Source organism: Schistocerca serialis, chromosome 1 (genome assembly GCF_023864345.2).
Source record: "Schistocerca serialis cubense isolate TAMUIC-IGC-003099 chromosome 1, iqSchSeri2.2, whole genome shotgun sequence".
In the NCBI taxonomy this organism is placed as follows: Eukaryota; Metazoa; Arthropoda; class Insecta; order Orthoptera; family Acrididae; genus Schistocerca; species Schistocerca serialis.
Genome location: NC_064638.1, coordinates 91,929,346 through 91,946,420, shown reverse-complemented (window position 1 = coordinate 91,946,420; position 17,075 = coordinate 91,929,346). Strand labels below are relative to the sequence as shown.

The 17,075-nt window shown below is 37.9% G+C and overlaps 1 protein-coding gene across 2 annotated transcripts in view; it reads right to left on the bottom strand.

The window, feature by feature from the left end:
* LOC126462433 (set1/Ash2 histone methyltransferase complex subunit ASH2-like) overlaps positions 1-17,075 on the bottom strand; it is a 121,726-nt gene that overhangs the window by 20,729 nt on the left and 83,922 nt on the right. For both annotated transcript variants that reach the window (XM_050096073.1, XM_050096072.1), the window contains exons 7-9: positions 15,099-15,276; positions 14,867-15,011; positions 4,344-4,479 (exon numbers count right to left, since the gene is read on the bottom strand). In XM_050096073.1, the coding sequence (XP_049952030.1) occupies positions 4,344-4,479; positions 14,867-15,011; positions 15,099-15,276 (459 nt within the window). The remainder of the gene's footprint in view (positions 1-4,343; positions 4,480-14,866; positions 15,012-15,098; positions 15,277-17,075) is intronic.

Below are 17,075 nucleotides of genomic sequence, written 5' to 3'. Positions count from 1 at the left end.
TGGTTACAATTAAAGTGTAGCAACTCACGGAGGCACACTGTGGGCTGTAATTATTGTATGGTAGTGAAACTTGGCAGATATTCTAATGCTTCAATGTGGAACTGATTTGCACTGGAAAAAAAAAGAAATTAGTTCCAATTTTGGTCACCTTGTGTAGACCTGGCACGGCACTGTAAATGAAAAAAGAAACACAGAAATGTTTCCATATGTAATCGATCGTGGAAGGGACATGAGCTGACAAGGCCAAACACGTGAGAAAGTCATAATGTTGATTTTATTATTAATTACCCCTTTTACAATTTGTTCAACATGAGCACCGGAGATGTGGACAAGATTCTGCACAGATGTGAGTAAATGCAATTTAATTATAACTATCCAGTATATAATTAGTTTGGGGATAGTGACCACATTATGTCTGCATAATTGATTTTCCCAAAACTCTGCAACATGTAATTAAATTTGTAGGTAAAATAAACATTGAGCATAAATGAAACACAATTTTATTTCTGAAACCCTGATTTTACTGTACACGCAACAGAGCATTAACTTATCTATTTTTACTGTGCTTTTCCGCATATTTTTGTGTGCTTTGTAAAAAATGTTCCAGTGCAATGTTCTTTTGCAATAGAAATAAATTGAAAATTATTAATCATTTCAAACAAAAACTACTTATGTCATATTTCATTCCATAACCAGCATCAATGGTGCAATACAGCAGTGTAAAGACAACACTGAGGCAGCATGGAGGGTTGATTGTGAAGACAGTGTAGCTTGACAGAGCAGCTGCACTCAGTTACTGCTGGAAACAGTTATTATAATTCACCATTGGCTGTTACAATAAATAAATATCCTTGAACAAAATATAGAACTACATTAGTCTGAGATCTATCTATTAATCAGTTATATAAAATTACATTCTGGCCAATGTTTGATTTGTAATAACAATCAGAATGCTGTTTCACATTGACACTGGACATTGTATGAAAACTCAATACACATTCTACATTTCAATTGATTGAACTGACACATCACAAAAGAAAACATTGAGAAGAGCTTTGGAAAATTGAGAGAAAAAGCATCTGATGACTCTTAGGTGGGACACCTGGTAGTATACTTCAATTAAATTAATTATGTGATTGATAGTTCAGCAATTAATGTGACAGGTCCAGGTATCAGCCAACTGCAGCTTTTTCTAGGATTTATGAATTACCTGTTTTGTAGGCAAGTGCAGATATTTGCTAGGCGAGGCAAGTACTCAAGTTTAGACAGGGGAGAGCCAAAGATGAAGTGATTTCTAACAAGTGCATGACCATGTAGAATGCTATGTACTAGCCAGCTATGCTTCTCCCTTCCAGTCCAGCTATGCTTCGTCTATCATTACAAAGTTATTTTATCTCAGCAGTGTAGAAGTAGTGAAACTAATGCAGATTCCAGTCTTCTCTCTTTCTTTCCTGTTTAGTGTTTACTTAGTTCACCTTCTGTGTTTTAGAAGTAGTTACTGAAACAATTATGTATGGGTTCTTTTCTGTGCAGTACTTGATGCAGGCTTTTAGATTATTTTTGAACAGTTTTGTCATTCTGTCCATTACCGACAGATTAACTGCAGACATGTTCCCAGTCAGGATCTATGAACAGTTCCATTTACTGATAAATTTCATACTCAAAAGTTAATAATAGGTTCTTACAACAGTCGCTGGTTAACAATCACTTCTTTTTTGTATTGCGAACTCCTCTACTTTGACTACTTCCACTGCTTTCTATCTGTTTTTTAATAATCTACATTAATTTTTTGCTCTCTATCAATTCTTTGTCTGATAATCTCTTTTCATGCAGTTCTTCACATCTGTTTCATTTTTGTATTGCATATATTTTTCTGCAAAATCAACCTCCTCTTCCTTTAGTTTTAATTGCATTTCATACAAATAAGGAACTTAAAATACAATATAACAACCAAACTATGAAAGAAGTTGACACGGTCAAATTCCTGGGACGAAATGTACACAAGAACTTAAGCTGGAATACACATATTGACTTCCTATCAAATAAACTAAACAGTTTTGCATTTGTAATGCAAATACTAGCAAATTCCACTGACTCGAGTATATGTAAAATTACTTATCATAGTTATTTTGAATCTGCCATTAGATACAGGATAATTTTCTGGGGAAGTTCAAGTAGTGCATTTCAAATACTGAAACTGCAAAAGAAAACTATCTGATACATGTATACTACACAGGGTTGGGTCAGGTTGATTTGGGGGAGGAGACCAAACTGTGAAATCACTGGTCTCATCAGATCCAGGAAGGAAGCCGGCCATGCCCTTTCAAAGGAAACATCCTGGCATTTGCCTGAAGCAATTTAGGGAAATCACAGAAAACCTAAATCAGGATGGCTGGACGCTGGACTGAACCATCATCCAGTGTGCTAATCACTGCGCCACTTCGCTTGGTATACTACACAGTAAACAAGTCTTGTCACCCATTATTTCAGAAACTACATATCCTAACCATTCCCTCCATATACATTTATGAAATTATAATCTTCCTACATAGCAAACAAAAATTATTTGAGGAGAATAATTTCAACCAAACATATAACACAAGAAATAAAAATAATTTTATGCTAACCACACACTGGTTGAAATTAAAAGCACGGACTCCGCAGATATGAGAATGACAATATACAACAAGTTAACGGGCAAAAATATATTTAATATGAAGACAGAAATTTTAAAAACAAGATTCTGTGAGAGAAATGCTACAATTCAACAGAAGAATTCATAGAGGATGAAATGATAATTTGAGCAAGGGGTAATTAAGTGTTAGTTTTATTGCATGTGTGTATAACAATACTGTATTATTATTGTGATGCTGTTTGTTAACATTAGCAGCTCTTTGTTTATGGTGAAATTTTACCACAGTTTGATGTGTCTCCTATACTTGAACCAAATTATTTAGATTATATATGTTATGAGACAAATAAACCACAATTCACAATACAGGCCATCAACATTAATATTAGAAATTAATCATTGACTTAATGTTTAGATGAAATGTTTATTTTTTCATTTGCACTTTGTATATCAGCATTGTCAACTATGGAAAAAATAAGAGTTCTTCATATTTACACACAGATTTTACACATTGTATCCTTCTTTTATTTCTATTTATTTTCTGTCAGAAAATTACAATTTTCTACTAAGACACAGCTGAAGGCATATGATTACGAATGTACCTATTTGCTTAAGATACTTGGAAACACTGTTTGATAAGGAGTTTTGAAAGATGAAGCAATTCTGTGAGTTTAGGGGGACAAATCTAGCAAGCTTTGATACTTTCTCTTGTTCTAACTCTTTTTGTTCTTTTTAATTATTAACATTATCAAACTGTTATCATAAATGTAAGCCGAGATTGGTTTAGTACAAAAAATTTGTGCTATCAAGACACTTTCAATCCTTTCATGCGAACCAGACAATTATTATTTAGTGTATTTTATGAAGACACTGCTAACGTCACTCAGCTTAATCAGAATTATATAAGGTATTGATAAATCAATGAAGATCACAGTTCACTAACAACAAACATGGTATTAATATTACACATAATTAAAAACAATGTCATTGGAGAGAACACATTTATCTTGATCTGAAAATGACTTTTAACAAAATTATCTGAAGACTTATCCTGATATTTCCTGCAGTGATTTAAGTGAACAAAAAAATGCCAAGTCATTTAAACAGATTTCTAACCCAGAAGAAATTATTTCCAATACAGTAAAGGTATTGTGACTCATCCGTGGGAACTGTTTCACTACACTGAAGAACAGTGATTGCAATTTCCAAAATGACAAATGGTAAAAACTCCATAGGAATGGAATGAGCTGCTGAACATTCCTCTTCCTTCTTTTGCCCTACAAAGTAACATGATGAATGCTACACATGCTAAACAAAAATGGTATGGTATACAGAAATGTAGCATTACTTGGCCTACATATGCCATGCTGAGGGTTAATCGCTTTAAGATTGTAACTGTATCACACTGTGGTAAGCCAAACATTATGACAATCTGAAATGATCCATAACAAATATAAAGATTAAAAACTAAATCTACAAAATTAACATGAATTGCTAGAGCTGTCACAGTAATGTTATCACTTGCTAATGATGTGATCCTACATCTTCAGGTTTTTTATTATCAATCACAAAGTTGAATGTAACATTCTTTTATTGATAAAATCAATTTTTCATTAGATGTTACTCATGAAAAAGGTACCATATGTCTCATGAACGAGGTACCATATGTAGAAAACATTAATTTCAATACAAAAGAATTTCTGTTACTCACTCTATCTTTGTAGGGCTGAGGTAAATGATTTACTTCATTTGAGTCGGGTAAAACAATCATGAATCCAAGCACATCACCTTCTCCATAAGCAGGACTGTAGTGTTTACCACGACACTCATGAAATCGTGTACCCTTCCTGTCAAGATTTGCAAAAACTTAAATAAGGCATTGCTAATACACCAAAAATGTTTCAATTTATCGTTTTAATTGTAACACACACATTACATATTATACACACCAATGAGACGGACTGTATGTTAAAAACATTGAAATAAATGTAGTTGAAATAACTAAAAACTATATATATAGTAATAATTGAGAATCACTTTCAACAAAAGTCATGAACTCCCTCTCCTACTTCCACTGTTACATCCAGTTCACTCATGCAGAGTCTTCTGAACTTCAAAACTGATAGTGCTATTGTTGAATAAACATGGATGGTAACAAAAGTAAACAAAAGACTGAGATATACATCAGACATAATTGACTGGCTGAATGCTTTACAGAAAAACATTATGAACCAGCAACAATTGAACACCTAAATCTCCCGCTTAGCTATTTGGATAGAAGATCTGACAAATCTCACTTAAATAATGACAACAGTTGAAATAGAGCATAAATGCCATCTTCCCTAAGAATGAAAGACATACAGGTAAAATGTGAAATGCAATGCCCAAACAGGAGTGCCCCTTGGACAGGCTGTTGCTTCTTGTCGTTCATTTCCTCCCAGTCACCTTCCATTTAACACATCTAACATGACACACCTACGTCAACAGCAATACAATTCAATGCACGTAAACAGCACGTTGTGCTAGGGTGTGTCTTATATACGTTGTACAATTCTTTTACATGTTGCAGTTACTGGGTGACTCCTCACAAGAACAAGTACACCTGTCCTGCCTCTGCAGGTGGAGAAGATCTGTATTTTACAAACTACTTTCTCTGCTGCGTATGTTTCCACAGAGTGTGCAAGAAACTGAGAATAAAAGACAGATCCTGTGAAGTCTTATGAAAATTTCTAATTAAGTAGGCATACAGAAAATGTGAAATGTGTTTTATTCATCTCACAATGTGTACAATTTCAGAACATATGTCTAATGTACAGGAGACATGTCAAGGTTACAATTGCTTAATTGAAAATTTGTCACACTTGCAATAATACTTTGTGGAGGATTTACTTATTTAAAATTTGTCAAACTTATAATATTTACATTTACTATAACTATCATAAATTTTTATTGCATTTCAGGAATCCAATCATTCGAATTAGAAAATCATGTAACTATTCATTATGTCACACCCTTTTATTGTGTTGTGAATTTTCATGGTTATATACTGAGCAGCCTGAGCACACAGTTTTAAGTGATATGGGGTGAGCATAAAGATGTCTTTGTTGTATGAGGGTTCAAAATGATTTTTTTTAATAGATCACCTCTGCTGCATAGGAAAAGAACCACCTCAAAGATGTATAAAGAGGGTACAGTTAATATTTTTAGGTCTTTAAATAATGATTGAAATGATACCCTCAGCTGTGCAGAGCACATGTTGCGAATGATTCTTTTATGCAACTTTAAAATCCGTGTAACGTTTCCCGAGTTTCTCCAAAAAATTATGCCATATTGAATAATAGATTCAAAGTAGCTATCGTTATCTACTTTCCTGGTGACCACATCAGTGGCACAGGCTAAAATTTCCATTGCAAATGCAAGGCTGTTTAATTTATTTGCTAGATATTCTATAGGAGATTTCCAACTCAAAGTTCTATCTAAGTTTATACCCAGGAACCTGACTGAGTAAAGTTCTTCCATTTTTTGATTGTTGTGAGTGATACAGATTCCTCCAGTTTTTAACTGTTTGGTTTTAAAACTTATCATGTGGGTTTTTGAAATGTTTAGCCTTAAGCCATTTAGATTGAACCATGTTTCCAAGCTACTTAAAGTATTTGTGAATCTCTGGGGTATATTGTCAAAATTTTCATTTTCAATTAGTGCAAAAGTATCATCTGCAAACAAAATTAAATGAATATTTACATCAAGAGGCCAGTCATGCATAGAACATGAATAAAATGGGTCCAACGCACACCTTGTGATACAGTTTTACACTCTGAGAAGTAATCTGTTCAATTTGAAGTTATTACTGGCCTTTGTTTCCTCTCCAAGAGATATGATTCAAACCATTTCAAAGCCATATCCCTTGTTCCATACCTGTTGAGTTTGAAAAGCATCAGATCATGATTTACAGAGTTGGGTTGTTTTGGGGGAAGAGACCAAACTGCGAGGTCATCGGTCTCATCGGGTTAGGGAAGGACGGGGAAGGAAGTCGGCCGTGCCTTTTCAAAGGAACCATCCCAGCATTTGCCTGGAGCGATTTAGGGAAATCACGGAAAACCTAAATCAGGATGGCTGGACACGGGATTGAACCGTCGTCCTCCCGAATGTGAGTCCAGTGTGATAACAACTGCGCCACCTCGCTCGGTGCTGATTTACAGAGTCGAATGCTTTTGTAAGAACACAGAATATTCCTGCGACCTTAGCTTTCCTATCTAGTGATGAAGTAATTTTTTTCAATAAACTCATTTATCGCATCTGCAGCAAACAGTGTTGAAATCGGAAATGTAATGGCAAAAACCAGAGCAGAATAGGTACAGTAGGATTTAGATGAGCCTGTATGAATAAAAATCACTAGTGAAAGACAGCAGAAAAAAGAAAATATCAGTAACATGGAATATTAAAATATGGCAGCAAATTAAATAACAATTCTGCATAAGTGGAAAACTGCCATATGACAGAGGGAAAAAAATAAATGTGTCTAGTAATATGGAGCAATGACAGGAACTGATTATACACTCCTGGAAATTGAAATAAGAACACCATGAATTCATTGTCCCAGGAAGGGGAAACTTTATTGACACATTCCTGGGGTCAGATACATCATATGATCACACTGACAGAACCACAGGCACATAGACACAGGCGACAGAGCATGCACAATGTCGGCACTAGTACAGCGTATATCCACCTTTCGCAGCAATGCAGGCTGCTATTCTCCCATGGAGACGATCGTAGAGATGCTGGATGTAGTCCTGTGGAACGGCTTGCCATGCCATTTCCACCTGGCGCCTCAGTTGGACCAGCGTTCGTGCTGGACGTGCAGACCGCGTGAGACGACGCTTCATCCAGTCCCAAACATGCTCAATGGGGGACAGATCCGGAGATCTTGCTGGCCAGGGTAGTTGACTTACACCTTCTAGAGCACGTTGGGTGGCACGGGATACATGCGGACGTGCATTGTCCTGTTGGAACAGCAAGTTCCCTTGCCGGTCTAGGAATGGTAGAACGATGGGTTCGATGACGGTTTGGATGTACCGTGCACTATTCAGTGTCCCCTCGACGATCACCAGTGGTGTACGGCCAGTGTAGGAGATCGCTCCCCACACCATGATGCCGGGTGTTGGCCCTGTGTGCCTCGGTCGTATGCAGTCCTGATTGTGGCGCTCACCTGCATGGCGCCAAACAAGCATACGACCATCATTGGCACCAAGGCAGAAGCGACTCTCATCGCTGAAGACGACACGTCTCCATTCGTCCCTCCATTCACGCCTGTCGCGACACCACTGGAGGCAGGCTGCACGATGTTGGGGCGTGAGCGGAAGACGGCCTAACAGTGTGCGGGACCGTAGCCCAGCTTCATGGAGACGGTTGCGAATGGTCCTCGCCAATACCCCAGGAGCAACAGTGTCCCTAATTTGCTGGGAAGTGGCGGTGCGGTCCCCTACGGCACTGCGTAGGATCCTACGGTCTTGGCGTGCATCCGTGCGTCACTGCGGTCCGGTCCCAGGTCGACGGGCACGTGCACCTTCCGCCGACCACTGGCGACAACATTGATGTACTGTGGAGACCTCACGCCCCACGTGTTGAGCAATTCGGCGGTACGTCCACCCGGCCTCCCGCATGCCCACTATACGCCCTCGCTCAAAGTCCGTCAACTGCACATACGGTTCACGTCCACACTGTCGCGGCATGCTACCAGTGTTAAAGACTGCGCTGGAGCTCCGTATGCCACGGCAAACTGGCTGATACTGACGGCGGCGGTGCTCAAATGCTGCGCAGCTAGCGCCATTCGACGGCCAACACCGCGGTTCCTGGTGTGTCCGCTGTGCCGTGCGTGTGATCATTGCTTGTACAGCCCTCTCGCAGTGTCCGGAGCAAGTATGGTGGGTCTGACACACCGGTGTCAATGTGTTCTTTTTTCCATTTCCAGGAGTGTATGTTTCTGAGATCTACAAACATTTTTAGCTTTTTATCCTCTTCACTATTGTCAAATCTTATTCTGTCCATGGCTGACTGTTATTTAAAAAGCTGTGACTGTTTGTGTAGTAATATATTTCATAATGTTGTTGGAAGCCATTAAAATACATAAGAAGTGTTCTAAACGAGGCAAATACTAGTTTTATATTGTTTTCAACTTTTATTAAAAATTTAAAAAAATGAAAAAGATGAAAACATATTTTTGGATAATCTCTGGAGAACTTTGGGAGGCTATCAATTCTATTAAACCATGATCTACAAACATTAATCAGTTCCTATCACATCTTCAGTTGTAGAGATGTCAGTAAAACAATTAAGCACTGAAGGAGAGGGACTCAAAATACTGCTACCTGCAATAAGCAGGATGTCATAGTTCAAACTGACCAGCTGAAAAACTGGCATGTTTAATGCACATTTACTTACAACAAAAATAGCAAAATAAGAAAACAAGAGAAAACAGCTAGCAGCTTTCAAAGTTGAAAACCAATGGTTAAGAAAAGTCACTTCATATAAGGAAGTGGTGGTCAGCAACCCTCCATCTGCCTTGCCATACTGGGCTATACTGATAGTCGGTGTCCTCACACATGTCACAGAGGGCGTTAGTATCACCATGCAGGAAACAATGAAAGTTACAAGTATTTTGGCACAAATCAAAATATCATGGGAATGATTGAGCCCCCATTGCACAGCATAATTATATAAACTATAAAATATTTCAGTGTAAAAATCAATAAAAGCAAATAGACAAGAAACACGAGCATACAACAACAAGGCCAGGATCACTAACCAAGCAGTCAAATAACTATGACATTATGTCCTTGAAAAGCAATCGGAGTTCAACTGTATATTGTAATGTGTTAACACCATGTGATTGTTAAAGGTGTGTTAGGGGCATTCTGCATAATTTCAGTCCCTTCCAGAATGTTTAAGGTCCGGCCCTTTACTTCTCTATGTAGGACTTTTAAATTATTAGCCTGCTATGGGATAGCCAGAATCATGTAAGTGGCTACTTAAAGTAGACTTTGAATTCCTCAGACTCTGGTGCTCCACTGCCCCGCATATCAAGCCGGGAAATTTTTGCAACTAGTGCAATATAAACCAGTAGCATCGTACTTTTCACAGGCTACCTTTCTGTATTTACAGGTTTTTGACCAAGATTCCTTGGGATAAGAAATGCTGACTTCATCTTTTTGTCCTTAATTTTTTTGCCTACTTTTTGTGAAATTGTGCCAAAGTATGGTATCTTATGGTAACTCGGGCACTCGTCTTCCCCTTTGTCCACCCTCTGTAGTGTTATTGCATTACCATTTGACCTCTGTATATTCCTAGTGATTTCTTTTTTACACAGTACCATTGTTAATATCCATTGTATCATTGGAATCTTATCCATTACATGTGCAATGTGTAGAATATACTGAAATTCTTGATCATGTGCCTCCTTCAACAAGGCTACACTGTGAAGGCGATACAACATTGACCTAAAGCTGCCATCTTGTACACAAGGGGGTGATCAGAATGGTAGTGTATAGCAGTATCTGTCTTTGCAACCTTTCTAAAAATGTCACACTCAATCCCTGTATCCTGTACAGAAATTTTTAAATTTGAGTAAGGTAGCCATACTCCCTCATTGTGTTCTATGGTAAATTGCACCTTTTCATGTAGGGCATTAATTTATCAATAAAATCATAGCATTCCACCTGAGAACCATTGTATAGCAGAAACAGGTCATCAACAGATCTGCACCATAGTGCAATTTTACTACCATAGGTGGGAACCAGCGTACCAATATCACTTTCAGGCACGGTCAAAAATATATTAGAAACACAATATTACAATGGGAAGCCCACGGCCAGGCCATGCTTCTGAATGTCAGTACGATACTTTTAGCTGAGTACAGTACTGAGGAGCTTGAGGATGTCATCAATCTCATCTGCAGGACATCCACTATAATTTATCAAGTTATGAACAATCATGTCCTGCATAGTGTTGACTGGAATGCTGGTGAATAATTTTTTTTTGTATTTAACAATGCTATATGTGTGCCCTGTTGAATATTCAGAGTTGACTGCTTATTAATTAACTGTTTTCTGTTGTTGTTGTTGTTGTTGTTGTGGTCTTCAGTCCAGAGACTGGTTTGATGCAGCTCTCCATGCTACTCTATTCTGTGCAAGCTTCTTCATCTCCAAGTAATACTGCAACCTACATCCTTCTGAATCTGCTTAGAGTATTCATCTCTTGGTCTCCCTCTACTATTTTTATCCTATATGCTGCTCTCCAATACTAAATTAGTGATCCCTTGATGCCTCAGAAAGTGGCCTACCAACTGATCCCTTCTTCTAGTCAAATTGTGCCACAAATTCCTCTTCTCCCCAATTCTATTCAGCACTTCCTCATTCATTTCGTGCTCTACCCATCTAATCTTCAGCATTCTTCTGTAGCACTGCAATTCAAAAGCTTCTACTCTCTTCTCATCTAAACTATTTATCATCCGGGTTTCACTTCCATTCATGGCTACACTTCACACAAATACTTTCAGAAAGGATTTCCTGATACTTAAATCTATACTCGATGTTAACAAATTTCTCTTCTTCAGAAATGCTTTCCTTGCCACAGCCAGCCTACATTTTATATCCTCTCTATTTTGACCCTCATCAGTTATTTTGCTCCCCACAATAACAAAACTCATCTACTACTTTCAGTGTCTCATTTCCTAATCTAATTCCCTCAGCATCACATGATTTAATTTGACTACATTCCAGTATCCTCATTTTGCTTTTGTTGATGTTCATCTTATATCCTCCTTTCAAGACACTGTCCATTCCATTCAACTGCTCTTCCAGGTTCTTTTTTGTCTCTGACGGAATTACAATGTCATCGGCAAACCTCAGAACCCTGCCTCACTCCCTTCCAACAACTGCTTCCCTTTCATGCCCCTCGACTCTTATAACTGTCATCTGGTTTCTGTACAAATTGTAAATAGCCTTTTGCTCCCTGTATTTTACCCCTGCCACCTTCAGAATTTGAAAGAGAGTATTCCAGTCAGCACTGTCAAAAGCTTTCTCTACATTTACAAATGCTAGAAACGTAGGTTTGCCTTTCCTTACTCTATCTTCTAAGATAAGTCGTAGGGTCAGTATTGCCTCACGTGTTCGGACTTTTCTATGGAATCCAAACTGATCTTCCCCAAGGTTGGCTTCTAACAGTTTTTCCATTTGTCTGTAAAGAATTTGTGTTAGTATTTTGCAGTTGTGACTTATTATACTGATAGTTCAGTAATTTTCACACCTGTTAACACCTGCTTTCTTTGTGGTTGGAATTATTATATTCTTCTAGAAGTCTGAGGGTATTCTGCTCGTCTCATACATCTTGCTAACCAGATGGTAGAGTTTTGTCAGGGCTGGCTCTGCCATGGCTATCAGTAGTTCTAATGGAATGTTGTCTACTTCTGGGGCCTTGTCGCAGACTGCACCGGATGAGATTTGACAACCTGGTTTTCAAATCTTGTCTGGTGCAGTCCCCAACAATCAGTTTTCCCCTCTCATCCCATCTGATAAGTCTCCCCTGACCTGCGGTTCTTGCTGACTTTTCCAAAATCTACCCCTTTTCCTAAACTTCTCCAGTCCTTTCCCTTCACCCTCATCCTTCCCCTTCAACCTTTCTGCCAGAAGAAGTTGCAACCAATTCTGTGCATATACCCATATCAAAGTGGGTAGCAACATGATACTGATAGGTGATCTCAGGTCTTCATAAATTTGACTCAGTATCATAAGCACTGAAATGTCATCACACAATGTAAGCTTCTATTTAATAAGTTGGAAGTCCTTAAATCACATCTACTTCCTCACAGGATAGCAACTTGTTAAAAAGGAACAGCAGTGTCCATTCAGTGAGCACAAGTTGGAGGAATAATCATCATGCTGTAAACGCATCTTTAACCACTATTCAAGAAACTATGCAGAACTTTGCAACATTCATTTCCATTAGGCTCCCATAAAAGTTAAAAGCTGTCAGAGGTACACCAAAATATTTCAAACTCAAGTTGAAGTTTCTGCTGCAGTGTTTCGAGAATTTCCGCACAAATTCTAGAATCACTCAGCCTTCCACCGTCTCTAACACATGATATTTTAGATATGAGTGGGAGAAAGGAACCCTATCTACTGCACATCACCTGTCTGTTTGTGCAGGTTTGAAGTTTGTCGTATGGAGACGGTAGACAAGGCGGTCGAACAGCACCAACAAGTACTTGTCAGTTGGTCCATGGAAGTCGTAATGAAAGCACACAGCAGCACCAAGGAACTTCTGTGTTATTCTGTAGTGTTTTGTAACTGTGACTATTGTTAGTGACTAATGAACATTTGAGTGAAAAAAGATTTTTAGTAACTTTTAACTTGAACTTGCTACAGGCAAGACATGTATATGATTCCTGTATAATAGAGTCGTGCTTATGAAGCCAACTCTGTTGTAAATCTAACTTAATTGTTTATATATAAAAACAAAGATGAGGTGACTTGCCGAACGAAAGTGCTGGCAGGTCGATAGACACACAAACAAACACAAACATACACAGAAAATTCAAGCTTTCGCAACAAACTGTTGCCTCATCAGGAAAGAGGGAAGGAGAGGGAAAGACGAATGGATGTGGGTTTTAAGGGAGAGGGTAAGGAGTCATTCCAGTCCCGGGAGAGGAAAGACTTACCTTAGGGGGAAAAAAGGACGGGTATACACTCGCACACACACACACACATATCCATCCACACATATACAGGCACAAGCAGACATATTTAAAGTCAAAGAGTTTGAGCTGATCTCTGCTCAAGTCAAAGAGTTTGAGCTGATCTCTGCTCAAGTCAAAGAGTTTGAGCTGATCTCTGCTCAAACTCTTTGTCTTTAAATATGTCTGCTTGTGCCTGTATATGTGTGGATGGATATGTGTGTGTGTGTGCGAGTGTATACCCGTCCTTTTTTCCCCCTAAGGTCTATCCTCTCCCGGGATTGGAATGACTCCTTACCCTCTCCCTTAAAACCCACATCCTTTCGTCTTTCCCTCTCCTTCCCTCTTTCCTGATGAGGCAACAGTTTGTTGCGAAAGCTTGAATTTTGTGTGTATGTTTGTGTGTCTATCGACCTGCCAGCGCTTTCGTTCGGTAAGTCACCTCATCTTTCTTTTTATATATAATTTTTCCCACGTGGAATGTTTCCCTCTATTATATTAACTTAATTGTTTCTAATGTGAGACAACACGGTTGACTCACTAGAAGTAAATTGTTTATGTGAGAAGTGTGAATTTTGTTCTTTGAGGAAGTTCAAATATACCAATAGTTGTTGAAAAGTATTCTTCGCGTACCTCATTATTTCATAAAGAGAGAGAGAGAGAGTCTAAAAAGGCTCCTGTGATTAGCATCATTCTTCAGAGAAGAAGTTTGTAGGGATTCCAGAAGCCAGCTATCAAGAGAAGAAGATCGGCTGCGTGTTCCCAAGTAAGTCAACTTGTGTAAGAGAAGTGGGGAGTTTACACACACACTTCACACACTCTTAGCAATCAAAAACATTAGACTGCTTGCAAGCACCTTCCGTTCCCTGATAAACACTTATGTCAACTTAATTATGTGATGAGAATATAATTCACTGAAATAAATGGATCAGCAGACAGTATGGTTTATTTACAATAGTTTTAGGCTTGCTTGATTGTGTTATTACTATTGCATGTCTGTAAAATACCTTAAATGCAGGAAAAGAGAAATAAGGCAATGAAGAAGGAGAATAATAAAACAAACTAAAGATGTAAATGAACTGTCATAAAACTATGAATAAATAGGCACCAGGTTGAAATATGATGAAATTCTCTCTCTCTCTCTCTCTCTCTCTCACACACACACACACACACACACACACACACACACACACACACACACACACACACACTCACTCACTCACTCCCTCTCAATGAACTGTCATAAAAATATGAATAAAAAGGCATCAGGTAAAAATAGAATATGGTATCAGAGATCAGTACAAAGTGCTTACTACTTGTAAACATAAAAACAAAAACAGCTTGTAAAGTATTACCATAGTAACTCTCCAGTTCATAATAATTAAGATTGCACAATAAAAGACATCTTAGCAGAAAATCTAAATTTTATGGTTTACATTCTATGAGAACTTTGCAACAAAATTAGCAGAAAATCTTTCTGGGACAGTTCAAAATTAACTACATACCTTGACCGCCAGGAATATCCAAATTTATCATAACCTAAAGGTGCTTGCAGATTTCCATACTCCTGTCCCCACCCTAGACGTGTTGCTGAGCCATCAGGCATTTCCTCCACAGTGGCTTCCCAGTACCATGTGCCACGACTCACCGCTTCAATCACAGAAAATGAAAGGAATATCTTACCAAATATAGTCAAAAAGAAATGTAATTAATGTGTAAATTGTCTCAAAAACTCACAGTGAGTGGCACGAACCATGGAGTATCCCTTCTCACCAGTGACAGAAAGTCTGTCTTCAGAAATATGCAACTGTGGAGCACGATCATGAAGTGCAAGTAAGACTGTACTTGGACACAGCCTGCGGTACAACCAGCCAGGTATTGGTCTACCTGCCCAGTCAGGGCTCTCATCAAATTCCTGTTATAACAAAGAGATCCACATTTCTCATAATTATGTATACTGTAGATTTAAGTTGATATGCATAAAAGATAAGGGGAGAGTGTTGCATCATAATTTCAGTGATAACAGATGGAGTACCGGTAGTGATTTTAGTATGTTGACAAGTCTTACATAGCCATTCAGTTACAGCACCACAAGTCCATGATAACTTGTGATAGGCACCTTTTAACATATTTATATCTGAAATAATTAAAACAAACAAATTGTTTTGGAGTCGAAAAAGTGGTGAGAAAGAGCGATACAAGATATTCATTAGGAACTAGAAACTATTTATGTGGAAAACAATAATCATAATACTAAATTTGTGTTTCAGGAACATTCATTTTTCTTGTTATAAAAAATCTATTCAGCAAACAGTTGCAGGAGAAAACACATATCAGAGTTAAGAAAATGTGTAAGCTTTCGGAGCCAGTGGCTCCTTTTTCTATCAGAAGGTATGAAGAGGAAGGGATGAAGGAAAAGGATCGGCAAGGTTTGGGAAATGGGGAGAATTGTGGAAAAATCACCCAGAATCTTGGGTCATGAGAGACTTATGGGACCAGATGAGAAGGAAAGATTGATTGTTGGGGACTGCAGTAGATGAGGTCTGAGGCTCTGAGAGCTTATAGCTGAGAGCTAAAAATCTCATCTGGTGCAGTCCTCAATGATCAGTCTTTCCCTCTCATACTGCCAAGTAAGTCTCCCCTGAACCAAAATCCTAGGCAACTTTTCTGTAACTCTCCCCATCCTACACCTTGTTAGTCTTTTTCCTTCACCTGTCTTCCTTCCCCTTCACTGGCTCTAAAAGCTTGCACATTTCCTTAACATTTGTGTGTTTCTTCCTGCCATGGCTTGGTGAGTAGATTTTTTGTCTATTCAGTTACATTACTTTTTCTTGTTAGTTTTATTATACCTAGCTCAAACTCTCAGCTAGTTGCTAAACCATGTAAAAGAAACCACAAATACAAATTACACAGACAAAATGACAAATTATTATTCTAATATTTCCTGGTGTGCACAGGTTTACAGTTTCATTCTGCACTACTCTGATATGATACATAGTTAAATAAATTTGGTACACACTCTGCCTCCAACAAAATTTCAGTACTGAAGAATAAGTATAACATAAATTACACATAATAACAATAACTACCTACTAGTATCAATTGCAGACTTATTTCAAAACATCCTTGAGAAGTTGCATGCTAATAATATCATTAGAATAAGGATCCACAAACATCTATGATCAAATAACTATGTACAACATATATATTGTAAATTAAGTACTAGTTCAGAAACCTCTTGCACACTTTTGATTAGAAAACTGCAAATTATATCACTGACCTGTTTGTATATTCACAGATTCATATTATTCATGAAAATAAATAGTTTAGATGCAAGTGGTCAACTTCCAGTTACTAAAGGAAACTTGAGAACTCCATGTACTAAATTGCCACAGAGTTGAAGTTAAAAAATAGAACATTCTAAAATTTGAAGTATCTTTCTAAAATTATCTGCTGCAAAATGCTTTTGCAGTACAGAGCTACACAGTAGCTTGCAACATAAATATAAAATTTATATTTTGGTAAATTATGCTTAAGCAAATTGGGGCACTGTAGAACATAATAAAAATTTGATACTGTAAAATAGATGTGGACATATTTTGTAGAAATGAACTGACAGTATAATGTTTCTGTATGGAAAGTGTGAATAATATTACTATATGTAGACATATTTTACACCTTGCTGTTAGTTTATTAACACAGAATGATACGAAT